This window comes from Drosophila yakuba, chromosome X (genome assembly GCF_016746365.2).
Source record: "Drosophila yakuba strain Tai18E2 chromosome X, Prin_Dyak_Tai18E2_2.1, whole genome shotgun sequence".
Taxonomy (NCBI): Eukaryota; Metazoa; Arthropoda; class Insecta; order Diptera; family Drosophilidae; genus Drosophila; species Drosophila yakuba.
Genome location: NC_052526.2, coordinates 4,464,269 through 4,489,245, shown reverse-complemented (window position 1 = coordinate 4,489,245; position 24,977 = coordinate 4,464,269). Strand labels below are relative to the sequence as shown.

Below are 24,977 nucleotides of genomic sequence, written 5' to 3'. Positions count from 1 at the left end.
AGGGAGAAAAAGAAAACGAGCATTGAAAGCGGAAAAATAGAAGGAAAATGGAAAAGAATAGGGATAAGCAAACCGTTACGCATACGTAAAAATCACTTTTTTTTTGTTTATTGTCTCTCTGGAGAGTTGGCGCCTTTGGGGACCCGCGCCATATAGCAATTTCTACTTTTTATTGCATTTCTTTTGGCCCCCTTGGATGCGAATAAAGATGTCGCTGCTTTCCTGTTGTTATTGCTGTTTTCACTGTTATTGAATACGCGAATGAATGAAGGTCGCGGCGGAGAAAGCGCGTTGTTCCATGGGGTTTTCATGAATGTGTTTAGACGGGTGTATCCATTCCATTTTCAGAAAAATTCAGGAAAATGTGCTGGCATTTCCAAATGCGATCATCGGTAAAGCGCGTTTTCGACAGTTTAAAATTTCCCCGCTCATCAGCGTAATTAGCCAGCGAAGCATAGCTTTCCCATTGAGATGCACACAGATGCATTCTGTTGGCACCAGTCTTGCTGGAATTGTGCCCGCTCCCTGCACCCGAAAGATGCTGACCAAAAATCAAAAATAGGCACAAAAAATGGGAAAGCCAAGCCCCCACCACTGCCCCCGCCAGAAGGCCATGCCCAAAAATGTGAACAATGCCCGGCCGTAGAACTATGCCGAACTTAATCGTTTTAATTAACTTGGCTCGAGTATAAACGGAACCATGGGTCCGGGTCCGGGTCCTACCATTTTCATTCGTTTTCGAGGCGCGGATGGCAGAAAGAGGCCGGCTTGTCGGTTGGTTTTTGGCAGCTTAATTACATTTCGCGCCTGCAAGTATGCACTGCATAGCATGCGTAATGTGGATGGGTGGGTGTAGGGTCCGGCCCCAAAAAACAAAACCAACAGCACCAGCACCAGCAAACTGGCCAGGAACAACAACATACTGGCCACAGAGTAGGGAAAAGGAGCCGCAATACCAAACCAAACCAAACCAACACAATACAATCGGCAGTTGGCGGAGAGGTCAGGAAACTGAAGGAAGAGCGATGGAAAACGGGGTAGAGCAGGCAAAAGCAAAAGGGGTTTGCCCAACGAGCCAGTGTTGCCACAGCATCGTTTGCAATGAAAAACTGCATTCACTTTTGCGTGAATGGAATTGAAAAGTCGGGTATACAGCCAGGGTTGCCGCAATCATAATTAAAACTGGCTTTGCCAAAGCAGAAATGATGAATGAAATGGCCTAGAGTAATAGAGGAATTCGGAAAAAAAATATATATATGCAGAGACCAAAATAAAAAGGGAAAAAGAAAGATTTAAAAATTGATAATTTCTTGAAATCAGTTGTACCAGCTTCTAGACAAGCTATGATACCTTTTTGCAAGGATGTACGAAACAAAAAACGTTAAATAATAAATAATGTGCTGAAAAAAAAAACCCCATCTAAACTGAACCGAAGCCGAAACACAAATTTTCACTAGTCTAAGTTTGAAGAGGAAACGGGGCTAATTGGCACGCAATGGACGGGCGAAAAATGTCCCGTCCGGCAAAAGCCCCTTGAACCCTTTCACGGCTTAAACGGGGGTCAGGTGTGAATCGCTTTCGAGGGACCGAGGGTCCTTTTCTTTTATTTTCCGTGTTATACTATGGATTTCCCACTCTGGTCAGTCTGCAGGCAAATTAATTAACACGATTTCGCTTTTCACACGCACACACAGCCACAGCCACTGCCACACACATACACACACAAAACTGGGAGTTTTGATTTCGATCTGAATATTTGACCTAAGAATTTCCATTGGAATTTGCCTTTCACATTTCCTTGCGCGTTTTTCTGCAGCATTTTCATTTTCCTTTATTGCAATTTCGTCCTTTTTTGTTGTCAAGTAAAGGATTTCACTTGATTTTGCAGAGGAGAAATTTTGTTTCAGTTTATTTTGTATGTGAAAAGTTCGTTGGCTTTTAATTTACCTGCTCATGAAATTTGCTTTTAATTTATCTTGCATTTTTATGGAACGACAAGCTGATGAATATGAGCAGAGTTAAGCGAAAGCTCTAAAAAGTTTGACAAGTTAAAAATATGTAATTACTTGCAGCAGCCTTTAGTTGTTCATGTTTGTTAAAAGTGTCAGACTGGGAAGAATAATTCTTTCATTGCGCAGCAATCTATGTAGTACGAAAATTTGTTAACATTTTTAATCAAGTTATAACCGTATTGATAGAAAAACCAAACCTAAACGTTTCTTTTATCTTCTGGCACTCAAATAATTTAAAATGAATGCTCAAGATGAAGAATTGTTAGTACAAAACTAATAGGGATATTGCATGAGGAAATGGACGTGTGTGTGAGTGCTTTTGTGTCAATGTCGAATGGAAAATGGAAAATGCCAAATGCCAAATGCTACTCTTAGGTTAGGCCCGTGAAAAACCGGGCCTGGGCAAAATGCAGCGAGATGAGTTAACAACAATCAAGAACAAATCAAACAATTAATCATGCCAAAAACAACCACAATGAGGACGCAGGGAAGAGGGGCAGAGGCAAAGCTAGAAGTCTGGAACTTTGGTATTTCAGTCGCAGTCGATTTACCGGCAAATAGCGCAAGTGGTCGTCAAAATTACCAGCTACTTAACAATGTCCTTGCAGCAGTCGGTTAGAGTCCATTGGGACTTTAAAAAGTTTCGTGGGAAGTTGTTGTCAGAGGATTTGCCAAATTTTGGTGCTTGAACATTTGATGACAATGTCACAAGAAAGCGTAAAGTATCTTTACAGGTTTCCGATAAAAACGGCTGTTTAAGTTAACAAGTTAACAAGGTTAACAAGCGGTTACTGTCTCAGTTTCGCAGTCGCAGGTCGCAGTTGTCCATTTCTAATGCTGGTTGCAGTTGCATTTACTGATTACTGTTGGAGTTAAATTACTGGTTACTGTAGTATACTCTTGCAGTTGCTGTTACTGATTTACGGATTTACTGCTTTTTTTTTTAATATAGACGTTCGCGTCACTTACTCTTTCTTTCTATTGCCCTTGGAATCATACAGTGGATCGTAATTCCTACAATACGATATACGATAGAGAAGTGAGTGTTGTGGTGTATATTCATTGGTATGTGTTTTGTGTTCGTGTTTGTGTGTACACGGATCAGTCACCAATAACCGGAGGTTAGGAGAGAACCCTGGGGTCATTAGATTCAATACTTACGGCTTGGGCAGAATGGTGTTGTTCCGGTTATCCTTCCATTGCAGATCGGCAACCAGGGACGGCTCGGGAACAGTGGGTCGACAGGTGAGGATCAGGGGCTTGCCAACTGGCTTGCGCTGGACTTCTTGTTTGGGATAAATCTCCAGGATGGGAGACTGCGCACTGGTCAGATCTGAAAGAAAATTAATGTAAATATAGTGGGTAATTAGCAACGTTGCACTCGGAGAAAAGCATGAAAAAGTTAATAATTATTTGAATTCTGTTGAATGTATTTTAGGTATTTAATACGGCAAATGTATATCGGAAAATGAAGCTACCGCCCATTTTAAGAAGATTATTCAAAAGCTAGGATGGAAAACGCAGAAAAACTCATCTGAAATGGCGTTTTTCTCTTGATTGAGTGCTGTGGTCATCGGTCTTTGTTTTCATTTTATCTGCTCTTTATCCGTGTGACTCATTTGCACAGGCGAGTAAATTTTAAATTCATTTTAATTGCCTTTGCTGTGGACGCTCACAAAGGGCGTCGTTTTGGGGGCGGGCGGTGGGAAGTGGGAGTGTGTGCCAGCTGGGGACCTTTGTAATTTTCGCCCCCACTCATTATGCACGAATATCGACGGGAGTGTGTGGGTGTCTCAATTAAATAAAATTATTCCAACGAAATTCCAAGTGAAATAGAATCGACGTTTTATAGAAATGTGATTGAAATTAGGCGAGCGCACTTGCCATTGAAGTTATTACATCAAGAATTTAATAAAACTGCAATTTCCACTTTCCGGTGGAAAATTGTGAAATGAAAGTTTATTAATGGGGGGCATTTGGAAATCAATATTTCAACATGACTTATGCCATTCAAATGCACGTCAGTGAAACACGCCAGAAACACGTTCATTTAAAATGTTCAAATTAAATTTGAAAGCTAACTGTGTCCATGTAAGTGAAAATAATAAAGTGATATAAAACTTGTTCTAAACGGAAGCTCAATTAAAAATGTGTGCAGCACTCATTGAAATTTATTGTGAGCTTCTGCATAAAACTTTATTTAATATTGCCATTAAAGCCATTTAAATTATTTTTATTATTTTCTTCCCGTGAACGCTTATTGGTTGCTTTCATGTGAAGCTTGTTAACATTTTAACGACAACTTGTCCGTTGATTGCATTTTATGTGAAATACTGTAACAATTAAAAATCATTATTTTCCTCTTTTGAAAATGTTGTCGAGTTGTTGAGGGAAATGCGGATGGGAACACAAAACGGTTGACAGTTTAATATTATTATTATTAAAAAATATCTTTTATCCCGAACTCCACCCTTTCTTCCACCAATGGGGGAAGTGCATCTGTTTTATCCTAGAAAAGCACTCCATATCCTTTACTTATATAGGCTAGTTACCCATTTTCTGCGCCAGCTGCTCTTTTTGCTCTCCCTTTGAAACTTGCTCCATGGCGACTAAAAGTTGGCCATTGTTCATCTAGCTAATTACCGACAATTAAACGCTCATGAAACCCTTTGTTACGAGGTCGTGGGCTGCTATATGGATAGAGAAGCTGCCGATCCTTGGATGCCAAGGACTAACCAGACTATCCTCTGAAAGGCAAGAAGTTCCAATGTTTTTGCCTTACAGTTTCATTTTCATTTTCGCCATCGTGCCCATTACAATTAAAAGCCTTTCTGCCCATTTTCTTTGCCATTTTATTGGACAGTCTCAGTTGACTTGGCAGGATGGCATTTCGGGTGGCTGACTGGTGGTGGGGAATGGAGCCAAGAATAACTGCTTAGCCTTTTGGCCAAGTTCAAGTTGTGCCCGCTGCCTAATAGCCAAGTGTCTGCACATTTGTTGGCCAACTTAATGTGTGTGTGGTCAAGATTAAAGTGGCGCAAAGGCAAAAAAAACTGAGCGGGTTGTATTCAGTTGGGTTTTGCGCGCTGCGTACCCTCCACTGACAGTGGCAGCTGTGATCACTCCGGTTTTTTTTTCTTTTTGTCAAGCCGCAAGTGGCGCACACAGTCGAGTGCATAAATAATTTAATGTAAACGAAGCCGCTGAGGGGCGTGGGTGCAGAAGGGGTGAGCGGGCGAATGGGTGAACGGTAAGGAGGGGGCATGCAACAGAGTGCATTAAACTACCCCCAGCTTCTCTTCTTTTTTCGTTGCTGCCCCAACGCCCGTGTCTCCGTTTCCATCTGCAGCTCGGGCGAAATTAAATATGAGAAATTTATGCGACGTTGCCTTTTTGCATTGCAATTAATGCAAGGCAACAAAATGGCGCCACCAACTATCCCGGCAACAAAAACAAAGAAAAGCGCCGCAAAAAACACAAATAAAAAGTGAATAATAATGAAAAGCTGAGGGCGAGTGGCAAACTCCCACCAACTGGGAGAATGAAACTATCAAATGCCCTCTTTTTATTTCTTTCTAAGAGAAATACTTATTTAAAATAGTTACTCATTAAGCTAAAATTGCTATTCATTCACAGAAAAAAACTCTATTTCAAATATATAGTTATTTTTTCTTTCAAAGTATATCGCGCATACACCGTAATAAGTATGTAGTAGTTTTAAGCGTCATTTCGAATCAGTTGCAGTATTTTTCCTCTCTGCATGCTAATATTTGTTCACTTTTTTTTTTTAATTTGTAAATGGTTTTGTTTGACTAATGGATCTTTTTTTTTTTTTTTTTTTCGAATAAATTGTTGATGCACAGTTGTGTTTTATAAGGAGAAATGGAGTGTGTTGATAGCGATTAATGTTTTAATTTAACACCGATAAATGTGGATTCAGTTTGGCTTAATGGTACCGAAAACGCATTGATAGTTCAAACGTCCATTTAACCTCTTTATGCATTTTTTAAACGTGTAAATCCGATTGTATACAGCGATTATTTTAATGCCGGTATTTATTACATTTTAACAGCTTCATCAAAGCCCCCTTAAGTTCTGGCACCCGCTCACCATATTTTTAAGGCTATTTGTGGAGGGCAGGGCATTTCCTTTGGGACTCGGGCTATGCTTAATTTATATTTATTTTATTTTAAATGTATGCTGCATAAATAAAGGCGCAGGCTCACACATACGAATGCACATTATCTTTCTACCTCTTTGAGCCCCCGTCTTTCCCCGCTTTCCACGATTTTCCCTGGTGAATGCGTGTTGCTTTTCCGGCGCCGCATAAACAAACAAGCGGTTAAGAATTATCGCGAGGCTCTGGGGAGAGCGGCGAGGGAGTGAGAGGTACTGATATGAGCCGGAATAAGATAGGGCGCAGTGTGGGCGTGGCAGCTCCTGGGCAATGCGCCCACTTCTCGAGCAATTAATTCATTTCGCCTGGCTAGAGAGAATATTGTTGAAAAACAATTAAAAATTGCACAATAAAATGGGCAAATTAACAAACACATAGGAGAGCATCTCATATATGTACGTATTTGTAATGGCTTTAAGTCTTGAACTCGTTTTTATTATCCCACTTTTTGTAGCTGTTTTTGTATTTTTTTTATTGCTTTGGCCGCGCAAAAGTTAAAATTAATATTTGTTAGCTTGAAAGTTTCTGGCGCTTTTTCGGCCAGCAGAAAATGTTGATTTATGTAATCCCCCTTTCTCCGAGGAAAAGTTAGTTTTCTGAATTATGGCTGCAGAGTATTGGCCATCTCCGTCTCGCTTGCACGTAAATATTGTCCAGCCTTATACCATTACCACCACATCCCCCTTCATCGAGCCCCCTTTTACACCTACTCGGTAGAGACGTGCTCAAGTGGCGCCGACATGAACCCGGCTCCAAAAATAGCATCTATTGGATATCGAGAGCAGCCTAAATTTAAACAACCCACTCGAAAAAAAACGAGATCAAAGAAAATTCGCGATGGGGTGTTTGCTGATGGCATAGTGATTGCATGAAAAGTGAAATCATTTTTGATAATTAACGCTGGGGCAAGGGTATGCTTAGTATTCATTTGGAATCACCTGAAAAGACAGCTTTCCTAATTTTTCTCTACAAATGTAGTGTGTGTAGTAAAATATTACATCTGTTGTGCTTAACGCGTGAGCACCGTACTACCGTACATTAGACGCCGTTTCGGGCAATTCAAGGCCGAATTTATTTGCACAATAAACATTAAAGGGCGCCAGGAAGCCGCCAGCGGCCAACCGCCAACCAGACCGTTTGGGGCTCCTCCTCGTTTCGGCCGCAAACATGTTTGGCATATGTGATGGCGTTTCCTTTAGGCATGCATGCGTGCCACCAAACGATTGCAGACATCCTCGACATCCCAGTGTGTTTTATTTGCACTCGTTATAATATTTCCACGTTATGTTTGCGCTCCTTTCTCGCTTTTCTTTTTGTTTTCCGTTTCAGATGGCTTTGCTCAGCCATGTTGCATACTTTTGTGCGCGCTGGCGACAGGAAACTGGAGCAGCCGCCTCAAGTGGTCGTCGATGATGCCACCCGCCATCCGCTACCGATGGCACCCCCTAAACAAGGACCCTTCCTCCACAGACGCCAGCTGAAAATCCAGGATACGTTTGGATTTTTTTGGGCATGTGTATGCCTTTTGAATTTTTAAATAGGCCACAAGAGATGACAGGGGGCGCAAGGCAGCGGCATTGACAGTCGGGCTTCGTTTTGAATACCCATTGGGGTAACTCTCTGGGATTGTATGGGCTAAGATCCCAGTTTGGAACGCAACATGTAATCTGGAGATTTTAAAATATGCTATGGCCTAGCTTTGGGAGTTGCACAAGTCCGCTGAAAGCTGGTAGTCTAGTCTGATTAAAGGTTGGGTATAACTTTTGTCTGAACCTCCCTTTGGTTTGGGCTCTTCCTTTGGGTTTTTCTGATTTGACTTAAACTCTCTTTTCGTGCGCACTTCAGACCAAACTCAAGTGGGGCTTTCAAATGGCAAAGTGATGCGAGGGGCGGCACTCTGACGATTGTCGCCGTCTGTGGCTGCACTGTAATTGCTGCCATTTGCACGCCTCAGATCTTGCCATATTCTATTCTGCTGCCGAATTCCCAACGAGTCGCAACGATTGCACCAAATGTGTGCGTGCATCTATTAACCAAGAAACATTTGCGTTTGGATTTTTAAAGTGCGTCGAGTGTATGTTTACTTTCCTAATTGGCGCTCGATTCATAGAATTCTCCATGTAAATGCCAGACATACCAAGTGACTCATTCAATTCCACGCACTCAGCTGCTGACCTTCAAATGGGATGCGATTTATCGATGAAGATCTTTATAATCACTTCGAATTGCCTCGTGGCCGATAAAACAAGTATTGCCGTCTAAATTGGCACAAACTGTTTGCGCTCGGTCGATTTGCACTTGAAAATGTCAGTGACCCAGAAACCCAGTTACAAGTGAATTCTCGGCCCCACCCAAAAATTAAACCACCGACAGTTGCCCGCCAATGTTTAAACAAATGAGGTCATTATGAGAGCAACGGAGACGCGAATGGCGAATGGCAAATGGCGAATAATGGCAGCAGCCAAGTGGCGACAAAGTAGTTAAAGTTTTTATCTCTCTGGAAAAACTATAAAATGGCAAATGAAAAGTTGATGAGCATTGAACAAGGCAACTGCAACTGTAACTGCAATGCAATGCAACAGCCACATCCACAGCCACTGCCACTGCAAGTGCAAGTGTAACATCCATTGCAATTGCCCCTGCAACTGGCAGTTGTTGAGCAACTGAGTGGCAAACTGCTAAGTGAGTACTTGGCAATTGAATGCACACGTTCCTCCGAAGACGAAGAATAAAGGGATAATATCTACCCGAAAAAAGGTGGATGTTGACATCCAACGCAAGCACGTTCGCGGCCCCCAAAGATGCAACTGATTTCTGGGGCAATCAGTAATTAAACGGCTTTATGGCTGCTGGCTAAGAACAAACTTGTTCCTGGCAACAGAGTGCCAGCGCGAAAAGATTTCCAAAATGGCTAATTAATGGGGTAGTTTTAGCACAGACAACAGCGTTCAAATGTACAGAAAGACGTGCCAATTAAATATATTTGGACAAAGTCCCCTTATACTTCGACTGCGCCTTTATTATAGGTTGGAGCATAACGGCTAAATTTCATTGACAGTTAAGTATAATTTGTGTGTCTGTTTATCAAATAGCGCCAAAGCTTAAGAATTTTTCAAGACGCGATAATGCGAGTATACGACTTGCACAAATCGCCGCATAAGACTTCTGAATGGTCCCAGATCCCCCAAGCAATCCATTATATGTAGAAGATCAAACTCGTGACTTTTGGTGGCAAGCTGCCCGTAGAAAGTTTTTCAATCACTGCAAAGAATGAATCAGGTACGAGGCGAAAAGGACGAAGGTCTGAAAATATGAGTGCGAAGGGGTCGAATTCTCTGCGGTGGACAAACGTTGCATATTAAAAAGAACTTTCCAGCGAAAACAGAAAATAGTCAACAACAAAAAGCATTGCGGTGAAATACTTGGATATTAAGCGCTTGAAACCGAAAGTTGCTGAAAGAGTCGGTTGGCAAAGTGAAAATAAAACTACACGAAAAAACATCAAAAATTGCATATAGAAGTTGAGCTTATTATGCGCGTAAAACTTTTCGCCGTCTCCGTCATCGCCGCTTGCTTTTAACTTACTTTGCGTATTAAGTAAACTTGGCTGATAAAGTTCCGACCGGGATAGGAAATAAAAAAATAAAATGCCAGAAGAAAAAAAACCGAACGGAACCACGCGCAATGTGTGTGACCTCTGAAGAATCAAGAAAAGTGCGCTTTCACTGCTTCTTTTCATCAAGTCACCTCAGGTATGAGTGAGAAATTGTGCAGAGTGAGAAATTCGCAGGGATTTGTGGGATGATGATATTAAATTATTATATTGCAAAAGTCTGTTTGGCTTAAACCAGCATTATTTAATCGCATGCTCTGATCCATGCTTACATGCGGACAACCTAAACAATCAAATGGTTTTGAGCACGACAGATCATATGAATACATTTCATACCGCCTTTCTCCATCTACATATGTACATATACTTGGAGAAATGTTCTACCCAGCTATATCGTCCTTTTAAGTCATTTTTTTGCTCCTCTCTCCCCTGGCGTTTTATTTTGCTTTTAAGTGCTTGAATATGTCTTGTTAAGTAAGCAGTTAGTTTTTTGGTCTCACGTTGTCCCTGTCCCCGTCCTTGTGCCACCCCTATCCCCTCTCCACCTCTTCCAAGCCCCTGGCATGAAATTTTTCGCAAAGAGTTTCCACCACCCCCTCAGGCCTACGAATTTTCCTGGCCAGCAAGTTTCAACTCCTGCACCGCCTGCAAGCCAAAAGTTACAGCATTCACTCTCCATTTTTTTGCTCCTCGCTTTCTTCAACTTTTTTTAAAGTTTTTTTTTTCTTTTTTTTTTAACCAAAAGTTGTGTTGCCTCTTATTTTTCTTGGTTGGCCCTTTCTGGGTGTGTTGTTCTTTTTTATTTCTCATTTGCGGCGCTAGAAACTTTAAACAAACCCGAAAAGTCAGCTCGGTTAGGAGCCAATGGGTGGGTGGGCAGTTAGGAAAGATGAGTTGACATAAGTAAGCCTAAGAGTGTTTCCCCAGAATCTTCCGGATTAGAGATGCCAATGCAGGGGGAAGGCTACGAAGAGAAACGAGAAAGCTTGACTTTCTATAAGTTCGAAACGGTAAAAGCAAGTGGTTAGCCGGTTATGTTGGCAGCGACTTGGAGAGGGATTTAAAGTCACTTCAGGGATCAAGAAGTAATTCCCGACAGGATAAGTTCACATCGTAACTAATTGATGTGCATACATTTTGCACGATAACATATCGATTTGTTGCTATCGATCCTTCTAAGGGGCCATTCTAAATCGAAAGACCTTCGTATGGTGCTTCTATTTTCAAAATCAATGCACGTAAAGTGAGCAATTAAAGTCCAATTTGAAAGGTTTCAAGCAATCGTTATCGATGGCCCTTGACCAAGTTTTCTTCTCGCTATTTCGTTCGCTCTTTTCATTATTTTCCCTCTATTTTCGTGCAATTTCCCCTTGATTCTTGCGCTATTGCCTTTTCTCTGTGGCGCCGAACAAAAGTTCAATTGCATAAATTAACCAAAAGCACACACATCTACACATATATTTCACATTCCACATTCTACGTTTTGCTGCCACACAGCCACAAAGCATTTGCTTCTTCTCCATTATTGATGCATTCAATGACAATTCGTAGGATCTATGGGGAGATTGAATGGCTGGATGGATGGATGTGGAACTGGCAATGGAAAGGGTTGAGTGGTTTCGCTCGCCAGTGAACTCATTAAAATGCCATTTAATTAATCATCGCAGCGACGACGGCAGCGAAGCCAACCAAATGCTATAATTCAACGCTCTTCTCTAACTGTTATTGGGGTTTCAAGGGGCGCGAGCGGCTGTCCAGAGGGAGCTTCCAAGGGGGAGTGTCGTAGGGGAACTATGTGGGGTATATATGGGTGGCTGTATACCGTGGTCGATTGATTCATGCTCCGCTTGTCCGCTCATTAAACATTGCCCATTGCAGCTGCGGCATCATCAGCATTATTATCATCACCGCTGCATATCATCATCCGCATCAAACGGGGTTTATCACCGACATATATACCAACCATCAACAGTTACTTAGTTTTCCCTCCTTAGAGGAGGGTGCTTTCTGGCAGTGTGATTTCAGTGAATCATACTTCTTGTTTTTAACCCAGAAACTTATTATGGCTCCCCACCCTTAAGTTAGTAGCTTATCTTCTCCAGCATCTTAGGCCATCCGGTTCCTTTCTATACATTTCCCGAGTATTGGGGCGGGGACGTGGACAATTCCAATTAACTGAGCAACTTTTCGCTCAATTGAATATCTTTGAAGTGCACTGGGAGAAACCAAGTTCTTTTAAGTAAAGAATTTAGTTTTGACTAATAAATATACCACGTATATTCACTAGGTGTAAACTTTAAAATCTATTTTCCATTTAGAAATATTTAATAATATTTTTGTGCACTTTTTTCGGAAGTGAGGCTCTGTAGGCTTAGCCCATAGGCAGTCAACGTTTTGCACTGGCCAGTTGGAGAGATGAAGCGAGCTATCAATCAGGTTATCAATCAAATCCGCCGGCCCATTTTTCCCTTTCCCCTTCTCTGATGATCGATTTGTGCTAGACTGCTAGATTTCTGGGCTACCTGCCCACTGCCCCGCCCACTTTGCCGGACAGCTGGCGAGCGTTTTCCACCGCCTTTTTCCCTGACTTACCCGGGGGAGTGGATTTCGTCCCTCTAGCTGCAAATTATGCAGCCCGACGGGGCCATCGATCAAAAATTCGTACGCAGGAGCAGCTGGTTCGGATTCCTATCTGCGGCTCATATTTTTTGCAGTCATCAATTTGGTCTTTGATTTGCCTCGCTTCTCACTATTCGCTTTTCCCTTTTTTCCTACGTATTTTGTTTGGCCGGTTTTAATTCTTGGCTGCAACGTTTGCATTTGGGATTTAGGCCTCGGAAAGGGGGCGTCCGGTATTCGATAGTATATGCTCAATTGAGCCACCATGATGGATGGGTGGTGGTGGATTGGAATATAGGTATATTGCAGGGGCCATAAGTCTATCTAAATATAACAGATGAGCCATACCCTTCTGATTTCGATTCTCGCTCTCGTGTGTCAATTTGCATTCAATCGCAATTTCAAATTGACTTTGAGTCTATAGTGTGGTATAATAAACTTCTAAATTGCACTGAGTTGGGAATAGACCTAACTTTCAATTTATTCTAAGGCCTTAAAATAAAGTAGCCATTTCAATTGTGCAAATGTCCTTTTTAAATTGAACTTCTATTTTATAGCTGAATAAAGAAAAAATGACATTTTATATACCGTTTAATCTGTTCATAAATATTCTTCCTACACAAAATAGTACAACTCAAATTCAAATTCAGGCGACTGAAAGCGATTCGTTTGATTGATTCAGTTATTCCCGTGGGGCCCATATAATTGCTTATCAACTCGGTGGATGGCCAATAAAAACGAAATCGACGACTATCAACAGCGAAATGGCCAAAACAATGAGCGGGGGCATCGTATGCATTAACATTAATGTCTTTTCATTTGCATTACCAAAGTTGCAGGCGGGAAGACTGGGGATGCTGAATGGGGTTAAGTGTTTCAGTACAGAGACAATACGAGTAACAAAAAAAAAAAGAAACAAAAAAAGAAACACAGAAACTGAGCGTAATAAACCCGATTTTCTTACTGTCTCCAGGCCCATTCTCAATTGATCGAAATATATTCTGTACATAGAGCATTTATGTTCTCGGTCTATGACACTCCCTGCCCCTTTTCCCATAGAGCTAAATTAACACCATCACACAAACTAATTGACTTCAATTAAAACAAATAATGCCAGTGCAGACTGCAATAGTTGAATGCTCAGCGTTCAATGCTACATAGATGTTGAACGGAATCTGAACCGCAACGAGTAAATATTTCTGTTCCACTTATACCACACATACCCTGTAATCGGCCAGGTAAGGGGGTATATTTAAGCACAGATTCTGAAGAAAGACAAATCATTTTCGCTCTGTGCTCACATGCTAAAATATCCATATATCAACATACATTTTTTGTACTATATTATCACATTTAATGTAATTTGAATACTCGGTACCAATCATTCGAAATCTTCACCATCGAAGTTATCTTTACTTTTCGTTTCGAACTCGCAAAAACGTAAACATGTAAACAACAACTTTTTGAAAGCCCCCAGCTTTGTTTAGCCCTTTTCCTTTTCATCGTTTTTTGAACTATTGTAGAGAGCAGAAATATAGATGGTTTCAGATATAAACGCAAACAATTGATCCTGCTCCATTTGTTCATTTGGAATTCATTTAATTTGGTGGCGTAAGTTAATATAAAAAGGCTTACATATAAATACGAAATGCAGGCCACAAATCATGTAAAATGTGAAACAATATGTTGCTACTATTCGATTCCAAGGAAGGTTGCATTGGGTAAGTTGCGGCAAAGGTTGTGGGAGTCGAAATGAATTCAATTGTCCATTATAATTAACAATTTCATGTGGTTTTATTGTGCCTTCTCGTTTTCCTTTGTGGGTGGGAAGATCGGAAATTGCTAAGTTAATGAACATTGAACATCAAACACGAAAGTCCAATGCAAGTGGAAAATTAGATCAAGTCGGTAGTCGGTAATGCCATTTGTCAGTTTTAGTTGACGAATTTATACACATTGAAACGAGCATCAAATCGATTGAATGCCATTTGTACGGAAATAGTTTGTTTAATTGAATCGCAAATTGAAATTGATTGAGTAATAGAAATGGAGGGCATGATGAACATTGCAGGGAAAGTTAAATGTGAAGAAATATTAGACTGCTGCAAATTGTTGAGAGCAGCAATTGCTGCCTTGATTGACTAAGCAAGTGTTATTGTGTAACTGTGGATGGAAATTCGAATGTTATTTCACTGCATAGCTACGAGTAAACTATTCAAGAATTCAAAGAAAAAAATGCAAGTGCCCTTCAAGACACTTTAGTTTTCAATGTGTGTTTGCATAGTATTGAAGGGTATAGTGACTGCAAAAACTCTTGCGGTTTTGTGTTGCTCTTCCTGTGGGTCGTGTGGGCGCATTAAATATTTAATTAAATTCGGCCAAAAAGCCGCAGCAGCCGTCTAAGAAAGTAACCAAATGAAATGCCTTTTGCGGCTGCCATTGAAATGAAATGAGCGAGCGACTTGGAGACCCCGAGCCCTTGGAGTCTGAGCCTGAGTCTCAGTCTCAGTCTGGAACTGGTAGTGGAAGTGGAACTCCGACATGGAGACTCCGACATTCGACCCCGAACTCTGAAAATGCCACTGACAAGCAAAGGAAATTTATAGCAAAAATTTATGTACTTATTGTTGCTGCTGCTACTGCTGCTGTGGCAGTTGCAGTTGCCGCCGTTGCCTCTGATGTTGCTGCCGCTCTGCGGCTGATGTTGGTTGTGTGGGAACGACAGCCGCCGCATTTGCAGAAGCATCAGTGGGCTGCGGAGGAGGAGGGGGTCAGCGTCTACGCAAAATATTTGCATGCTGTTTATACTTTTATTGCAAATATCTCATTCGCCAGTTCTCGCTCCCTTCCAAGTTTTTTGCCCGACAGCAGCCCCCAAACAGACATGTGTCAAAGTTTGGGACACTGGCTGCTGCCCGAGGGCCGTTTTTACACCGAGCATAAACAGAGATCCAAGAAAGGGAGTAAATTTAACTTTAAAATGTTGCTTTGTATCGTAACTCCTTCGTTAAACTGAGTATTTAATTTAATTGTTAATATACCTTCTGTATTTGTTCAGTTCGGGATAAGACACAGCCCTTTAGACCATTTCAGGGACCACTTTTTGCAGTGCAAATATATATGTTCATGTTTTTGAACGTTGCCCCGCTCCGAGGCTCATAAATCACTTGTCAAAATGTGCTGCGTCTGGTCCCGGATTCGGATACGGATTCGAGGTCTGGGCTGGGGTCTCCACGGCAGTTCCATCTGCAAAGCAGCCCCAACTGCGATCCTCGGCAGCTAATTCCGCCTGATGCTTTTGCACCGAAGCATGGAAAAGGAGGAGGGACTTTCGGTTATGCCTCATTTAAATGCGGCAACTCTGACACTTTTTCAGACCCAACTCCTCCCGAAAAAAAGAAAAACTTTAATTGTAATAAATTTGCCACATACTTGCGTGCGTCGGTCTGAAGTTTTATCTCCCCAGTGTAATGAAATGCTAAACAGACAACAGACACTTGTTGCCGCCCCCTCTTTAGCTTTCGGCCACGCCCATGGGCACCCACATGGCAGACGAAGAGGGGGTGAACTAACTAAAATAAGAGCCGAGAACACAAAGGATAGGACACTTTTATTTTATGACACATTTTGGGCTGTCTGTATATACAGTCAAGTGCGGAATAAACCATTAGGTCTTCAACTTGATGGAAGGCAGTCATAATTGATGCCAAGTTGATAGGCAATTGAGTGCGTTGGGGTTTTCATGTGAAATGAAAATGAATGATGGGAAAACGGTGGAAATACCCCATATTTACTTTCAGTTTAATTGCTTTTCATTGAATTGCTAAACAGAAAATGAAACTATGAAAATTTGTTTACGTACTGCGTTCGCCAATCGAGTATTTACAATATTTGGATTTGAAATAACACTGTGCCCTAAGACAAATACCACCACTAGGTAATTAATTAAAACCATTGATAATTAAACACTGGTTAATTTTCGAAATCGGCTCATGGCCTGGCTTAATTATTGTTATTTGATTTACAAGCACAATGTGCCCGCTCCAATCAAACCAGTCTATTGATTGTTATTATCACGAGGCAGCAGGTTAAAATCTGCTGGAAACGGATTGATTCGAAGGATAATGGAGGCTCTCAGCAACTTCAGTTTCCCAGCTCTCGAGTGAGTTGCCTTTCAATTGGGCGATTGAATAGCGCAGATAGCTGGCATTTGAGCCATTGAAGCCATAAGCACCACATTATGCCGCCTCTCTTATCATCGCTGGAAAATCTCGTACTCGCGGGGAGTCCATTAATTGGGCCACACACACACACACACACTCACACATGGGTCGGAAAAGTGGTGAAAAGCAGCGTGAAAGCAGGAAAATGTCTCATACAAAAGCTTCCATCTGAATGCAGACGTTGCATGGCTTAATGGCATAAGCGCAGCTACCGAAGTGCTACTTAAGACGCTTCTGGATACCTTTCGCCCACCCACCTGCCTCCTAGATGCATAGATAACTGCCGGATAGCTCCTCCTGCCAATCCAGGCATTGAGCGAAAAGGATTTGCCATCGTGAACCGACAGCTACTGCACCTCCTGCCTCCAATTCCCACTCTGACTTCGACGTGCCGGCGTCAATTGAGTAAAACAAAGTGCGAGAGACCCGAGGAAGTCCCCAGTCTTGACATTCTCTCCCCTCCGCAGAACAGGACCACGTGTGTGTTCTCCAGCATCCTGTCCTACGCACTGCGAGAAAACCATTGGTGAGGGAGCTCGCGCTGAGTAAATAAATCGTGTGAAAGGAAGTTGGCGATTTCTCCATATTGTATGACTTCTTTCAGTGTACTGTCACTGCTTATCCTGCGCATGCATCGCTACACTTGCGTTTTTTTCGCCCAACTCGACACACTCGCTTCTTTTCCATCTTTTCTTTTAGCTCCCTGCTTGTATTTCATCAACAGCGCCTGCATAATATGGCACTGCATTCATTCCGGTTTTCCCGCTCGTTTTGCCCCTTTCGATTGGGATGTGCTGTGCTGTGATGTGAGTGCCCCATGCAGAGTGTGGCGCTATTAACACTTTTGTCATTATCGGGCAATGGGCTGCTGCAGTGGATGCCTTCAGGATCTGCAGTTTTACTCCTGGAGTGGGAAACACCATGCCGCACACCATCCATCCATTCCTCCTGCTTAAACGTTGCGTTACGGTTAATGTTACTCAGGTGAGAGGCACGGAAAACGGAAGTCTCAACTTCCGTTTGTCGCTTCTCGTTTCTCGCTTCTTCCCCTCGATGATGAAGCCATTTGATATAAATGCTGGTGGCCAGCCCTCCAGGTCCTCGGCATCCCCACCAGTAAATCGCCCTTCGGACTCCCAACCCATTCCGCATTCATGTGCTCCTCTGGACGTGGCATGCGTATTCAAGTGTAAGCGAGTTGAAGTGTCATTTGGAATTTGGAGCACGGTTTTCCACCACTGGGCGAAATGGGGCCGGGGGAGGAGGGGGTTCTACGGATTGGTCCTCTGATTAGGGTTGCTGCACTGCCTCACAATGGCCATGGAATGTGACATGACGTGTACAAGTGCTGCCATCCCAACGGAAGTAGCGTGCACAGATACTTTTCAAAGGAAGTTCAGATACCAATGGAAATTTAGGTTACTTTACAAGGGCCAGAGAAAATGGATCCTAGAGTTAAGGGCTCAAAAACGCTGATGCTGACAAGGATTCCATTAATCGAGCAGCAATGTAGAAGTATTAGTCTAAATAGTGCACTTAATTAGGTGTAAATGATTATAGCAAATTAATCGAAACAATTGAATTAATTATGAGTTCACTATTTACGTATTTTCCTTAGAACACAATTTCAATTCTAGAGACGAATAGAGGTGAAAATCGTTAAAAAATACCACCACTCCGATAGCGTAAAATATGTTACTTAAACCTCCAACAAATACAAATGTGGCTGGCAAGCAGACTGCAATCGGACTTTAAGAAAACAAAATAAATTTGAATTTGCATCTGTTTGGTAACCACTGGCGATATGCAGATGCATATCGATATCCAATATACATGCGTACAAATAACCATTTCCGCGTTCGAGGATGCCGGAAAAAAAAGTGAGAGTGAGCCACATGAATTATTTATCGATTGTCTGCCCACCGCACTCTTCCGTTCCCGCTTAATTTCATATGTAATCGGATTCTGGGCACGGCCATCGGACTTAAGACCCCCAAATGCAGAAAAGGGAACCGTTCACGCACAATCGATATTTCATATGCATGGCGTCTGCTCTTTTTTCTGAATCTGGTTTTCCAAATGGTTCTACACTGACAACAAAATGGTCAAGAAAACACACATGCAACTCGAGTTTTCAAGAAATATATTCTCACAAGCAAAAGGTTTAGGGATGTTCAAAGAATAACTGGGTAACAGTAAGTTTGTGTAAATGATCTCAATTTTAAATAGAGAACGAGAATATTTGACTTAATATTTGCATTTCAAACAATTTGGAATTCCAAATTTACCATTCTTGGTAAAAATTTCTTTTTTGAGAGTCCCATTTACAGCATACTATAATTCATTTTTGACTTTTTACGTTTGGAATTATCTGCGCTTAAGATTTATGCACCGAAATTGTGTGTCAATTTACTCCGTCGATTCCTCATGGACCCGCTGCGTCGCTTCCGCCCCATTTTTCCCTCATTTTCCTACCGATTGTCCCCCTCTTTTCAACCCACACATGCAAAGTAGGGAGGAAAATTGCCGGCGTCGTTGTCGCAGCGGCCCAATGATGTGGAAAATGTGAATTTATATGTGAACAGCAGCAAGTACGCGGCGGCATAAGTAATAAAAGAAAAAACGGGGGGACGAGGAGCTGCGGGGCTGGGGAAATCGACAGGAGTTCTCCCTGGTATTCTTGTCACTGATGCCAGTAAAGATAATTTTAACGATCTCGATAAACTTCAATTTCCATTGGCAGCCAAGAAGAACTCTCGGACCGGACCGGCCATTTATGAGGTACTTTTTCGCTTTTCTCTGCCTGCTTTCCTTTTTGTCCTGGCCATTTTTCATAATTTTTCGAATGGCGTTTAACTGTGTAACACTCTGTAAATGAGAGGACAAGAGCGATGACGTCAAAAAGAGGTGTCACACCATTCTGATTGAGTCCCCGGGCGGTGCAGTCACCGTTTCGATAATAATAATTCCTTATTGCGTTGCCACCGAATGGCAATTGGATTATTACTGATGCGGTTGTCGCAGGACAAGGAAAAAATCTGCAATTGAAAGCCCTGCGATCCTTAATCTCTTATGCTGTGTAAGAGTGGTCGGTCATAAATTGAGTGTAAGCTGCTCTAGTGTGAATTTATAATTCATTTTTGGAAAAACTGTAATTCGCTTAACAAATATAATACAGATCATCGCATAATTCCCAATTTTAATAAATAAAAAAAAAATACAAATTCCAAACAAAATACGTAATACACATCCTCGAATTGGTTACAAATTCTCGCCTACTGACACACAAACTGATACCTTCGAATGTTTGCATTTTTGCATAACGCTTCGAATCTGTTTGCAAACGGAGGATTTTCTCAATTATTTTCCATTTTCCGCAATTCCATTTTCGGCTTATCAATTGCATTCGAATTCAAAACGACAGTGGCAATTAAAAGTGAACCAAGTAGAGCTATGAAAAATCACGGCCAACAATTCGTTGGTGGTTTGCAATCAAATCAGATTCCACTTTGACCAGGGCAGTAGAAAGGACTACAGAAAAAAAAAACGAACATTCAACATTCCGTAGTTATTTAATGGGTGCCGTTTGCGTTGTGGTATTCAATTCATAACCACGTTCCAAACGGAATATGCATTTGTTCATGCACTGTCCGAAAATCTAGGTAACAGAATGGACACAAACATTTGTTCAAAACAATATCAAAACAGAAGGCATCAGCAAAAAAAAATTGGGAAATTTTTTTAAATTTTCTTTAATTTTAATAAAAATGTAGCCAATGTTTAGTTAGTAAACTTAAGTTGTATTATTTTAGCCGTTTAGTTTCAGTGCTTATTTATGCTGAATGCACGTTTATCTGCCCACATAACTGTAAGCCCGCCGGCTATTTGGGATTTTTTATTACATATGCGCCACTTTTTTGTTTCAAATGATTTTTATTTCGATTTCAGGAAAAAATGGTGAAAATTGAAGGATCGCGGAATGGCAAGAGGAAACAGGAGTCAATGGCAGAGGGTGATGCCGACAATATTTTCAATAGCTTTTCCCCAGCGGTTCCTTTTATTTTGATTTTATTATTTAGACTGTCTGAGTCTTTCTACATTTTTTTTACCACATCCCTATCTCTTGTTCTCACGATTCTTGCTCCTTTTATTTGTCTGTAGTGCACATTTTTCATGTCACTAAAAAGGTTTCCTCGATTTTCCCCTCGAACCAAAATGCCATTGCACGGCTTGCCTGCCTGCTACTGCATAACAATTTACCCTATTTTTGAATTTTCCATAACTTTTTTCCTATTGTATTGTTTCCCAAATTGGTAAGTTTATTTTGGGGGAATTCAATTGATGTCCTTCAATATAATTTTTCGATTTTTTGTTATTGAAACCACGCAATTTTTTTTCGAAAGATTTATAGATTGTATTAATATTTGCATGGGATTAGATACTCCATTTTCTCTTCGCTTTATTTTATAGGATTTTGCAGAATACATTAAAAGCAAATTATCAGTCCCATGCATTGATGTGCATGATGTGATGTATAGAAAAACTTAAGAACTTCCGAAATGGTATAGGGATAGGGTATTTCTTGGATGCTCCTTCGTTCTGGCTGAATCTAACAGCATATAAATATTGGATATATTGAAAAGGCCAGAGGAAAAAAGAAAAACAATGTGTATGGAAAAACATATTCCCATATATGCGCTCGTATCTGTCTGCTTTAGTTTGGAGGGTCGTAGGCACCTCGATCCCCGGGCATCCCGTGCCCCTGTTCCACTTTATTGCTCCCCCATCGCCACCGGCTGCCATTTAATAGCATGTGTCAAGTGCATTGAAAAAGTCTATTTACGTTGCAATTGCACTGTCAGTGGCAGGCACCACCCAACCCCACCCCCCACCAGCCCCTTCCGGCACCACTGGCAACACTTTGCAACACCACCACCTCCACTTCTGCCGCCCACAAGCCTTTTCCTTTATGCCACGCCCAGCCATTCCGATTTCTGTTGATGATTTTGTATTTTTAGGATTTTTAGCCAGCAAGAATAGTTGCAAACAAAAAAATAACTTCAACGAAAATACATAGATAACCGAAAAACAAAGGAGGCACGAAAAAAAAGGGAAAGAAAATTAAATTTGATAGGGAAAATATTGTTTTTGCGGTTTGGCGAAAAATCATTTTATTTCGAATGGTGGAAATTTGTGGTTGAAGTGAAATTGATATTTCATAAACAATAAAGGTAGCTCTATCAGGGATTGCCGGTAGCAGGGATACCCATATTCTATACCGGTATACCCACGATTTATTGATAATCGGATAGAGTTGCCAGGCACGCACATGAATAATGGCAGTTCACCGCCTGCTTTTGTTCAAACACATTTCGCAGTCCATTTAAAGAGCCCTGAAGTGGAGGAGCATTGGGTGTTCTAAGACGGGTGCTGCAGCTGGCAACAATTTTGCACTTAAGTGAGTTTTCTTCCCCCAGCCCCAAGTGTGTTTACGAAATATAAAATTGAAAATCAAATTATTATACAAACTATAAACTATTTTTCTTCAAGTTCCCCGGGGGGAAAAGTCAAGCGGTTGCCATCACGTACCTGCAAGGAAACAAAGGGGAAAATGAATTGGTAAAATTGTTGATTATTCGAGCAAAAGTTATGAAAATCAAAGTAAAAGCCAACGCACAAAAAGCAAAACCAGCGTCCACATGATGTCATCAGCAAATGGCAAGGACGAACTTTCACTTTTCCCTCCCTTCAATGTATGCTGTGATTTCGTTTTCACCCCCCTTTATTTTTCTTATTTGGTTTCCAGTAATTGACAGTCGTGATTCAGATGCAGTCGAGAGATAAAAACTTTGCGCGCATCCCCACCAAAAACAATCATGACATAAAGTCACCCAAAAACCACCCAACACCACCCAACAAACACTCCCCACTCACACACAACTTCCTCTAGTTTTCGGCAAGCAATGTTCGTTATGAAAACTGAAAATTTATGGCCAAAAACCAAGATAGTAAAGTTGCCTTGTGCTGTCACTTTCCCTAACCTCCGCTCATTTTCCTATAATGTAAATAAACTTAAATTGTATTAGGACAAAGTTTGCATCGCTCATTCTTTCATTTAATGGCCCACTTAATGTTGGCACATTTTAGGGCTTAATGATAAGATCACATCTTTGGCTGACATATCATTTGTGTTGTTTTAAATTAAATGTTCCTCACTGGCACACAAAAGAAATGCATTAAGTATAGTAAAGTGAATCCCAAGCCGAGTTTAGTTATACGTAGATACAAAATGTTGGATCAGCACAATGATTTCACCTACTTATGAATTCATTACACTTCAAAGAGATGTCAACGCCATTTGCTCGCTTGCCTCTCATTGATTCGAGATTCCGATGCGGAACTTGCCACTTGACACATTGCAATTCCTCCATCCGTATCCTTGTGAATCCCTCTGAAAGACCCACACCCAGATCACCCTAATTTCACCATCAAGCTCTGTGTATCGACCCCTCTTGACTGCCACTAAATGGGTCAACTTGTCTTCTTTAGCCGCACACACAAAACGGCCAATTGTCACTGAGTTTGAGAACAATTTTGTGGCACAACGGCAGTCGGGAACTCAGCCAGAAGCTCTTTTCGACGCCAATCGGAACCCCACTTTTGAATTGTTTTTTTTTTCTTACTAAAAATGCTGTTTAGGAACTGTAGTCTATTTCTGGTATAACACCATAAAATACCTTATTAATTAAGGATTTAAAGGACTGATTATGTTTAAATATATGTGGAACAATAAACTGTTTATAAAAACACTTATATCGCATTTTTGTTGCTTAAATAAATCGATGGTTTCCTTGGTTCTTCCAGTGTGCATATCTCCCGGAAAAAAAAAATATATATATATTTATATATATATCCCGTTTAGATAGGTCTTTTCTTTCTGCTGACTTTGCATGTCATCTGACTGCAACGGCTGAGGCTGTTCCTCCACCTGATTTTCCCCGACTCCATTGTAGAAAACTCGGCAGCGCGTTTAAGCGGAGCAATCAACTTGTCCGGAAAAACAGACAGCCAGACAGACAGAGTAGAGGACCTACGGAGGCCTTGACATTCAGGAAGAGAATCAATTATTTTCGGAGAAATTCTTTCCGCTGGCAGGAGATTAAACTTAAACAATCAGCTGAAAAAGTTTTGGAGTCGTTGTTGCCTTTGCTTTTTTTTTCATTATTTTTTACTTGCTCAACGTTCTCCACAAAAGAAGCCAAATGAGCTTTTAATTAGTCAGAGAAGAAGCCTTCGATGTGCTGCTAATCAACTTTTTCTATGCAAAAAGAACTACAGAGATTAAGATTTAATGAGATAGACCACAATAGAGAGCCATCAGAATGAATAAAGGGGAAAACTGGAGAGATAAAACCTGGAGACGAACTGTAATTTTTTTGTTATGCAGGTATTTTACCCATTAGTTATAAGCGGCAGTGATTAAATAGCAAGATTTACATTTATCATAGAGATGAGTTATACATTATAAATACATAACACTTTTGTGAATTGGCAATACGATCATGGTGACTCTTCTCCACAGATACGTGCAATGGCCATTTTTAAGCAGGATGTTCTGGTGGCAGCTGCTCGTCATCATCGTTGAATTGAAGTCAATTGATGAGGTTGCTGATGCATGTTGCATATTGAAACGCCCCATGTTTTCCCCGAACTTACAACAGTGCCATCGAAAGAGGCATATGAACACACTCCCTACTAAAAAACAACAGTTGAGACCAAAATCGCCCATTCCACAATTCCTCAGATGTCATTTTGTCGGCATGACTTTGAAGCAGGTTGTGCCCCCCTATTTTTTCCGACTGCCTCAAGTGGGTGAAAGAAGTTTAATTAGGCGCCCAAGATAAAAGAGACGAAAAAAATGTTCGATTGTATTGACATGGTAAAATAATCTCGTATAAAGTCTAGTAAAACATGCCAAAAACTGTAAGCGTGTCTTTAATTGCAATGCAATATAACAACATTAGACGATGTTATATTAAACCATATCAGCAACATAAACACATCGAAATAAATAAAAGTTAAAGCTGTTAAGCGTGGAATAGGGAATTACGAATTAAACATGGTATGGCATTCCACTTTTGGACAACTACTTATATTGCTATCGAAAAAATAGTGATAATTTTTTTTATCAAAAGAATAAAATTGTTGTTGCCAAAAACGTGATATTTTCAATCGGAGTTTTCTTCATAACCTGGCCAAAAAAGATGGCAGAGCTAAAATAAAGACAGTTTTGTGTTGCTAATAAACATAGCTAACTATGTCTATCCCTACTC

General features: G+C 41.1%; 1 protein-coding gene and 1 long non-coding RNA gene across 9 annotated transcripts in view; one reads left to right on the top strand and one right to left on the bottom strand.

Annotated features, from left to right (window-relative positions):
• The window catches only part of LOC6524261 (fasciclin-2), a 64,518-nt gene that overhangs the window by 18,179 nt on the left and 21,362 nt on the right, over nucleotides 1–24,977 (bottom strand). For 4 of the 8 annotated variants that reach the window (XM_015190085.3, XM_039372863.1, XM_015190087.3 and 1 more), the window contains exons 3-4: nucleotides 3,174–3,345; nucleotides 2,982–3,026 (exon numbers count right to left, since the gene is read on the bottom strand). In XM_015190085.3, the coding sequence (XP_015045571.1) occupies nucleotides 2,982–3,026; nucleotides 3,174–3,345 (217 nt within the window). The remainder of the gene's footprint in view (nucleotides 1–2,981; nucleotides 3,027–3,173; nucleotides 3,346–24,977) is intronic. The other 4 variants (XM_002100088.4, XM_015190086.3, XM_039372865.1 and 1 more) reach the window with 1 other exon arrangement.
• LOC120321148 lies at nucleotides 5,628–24,631 on the top strand. Its single transcript, XR_005560734.2, has 2 exons — nucleotides 5,628–24,091; nucleotides 24,227–24,631. It is a non-coding gene; the product is annotated as an uncharacterized LOC120321148 (long non-coding RNA).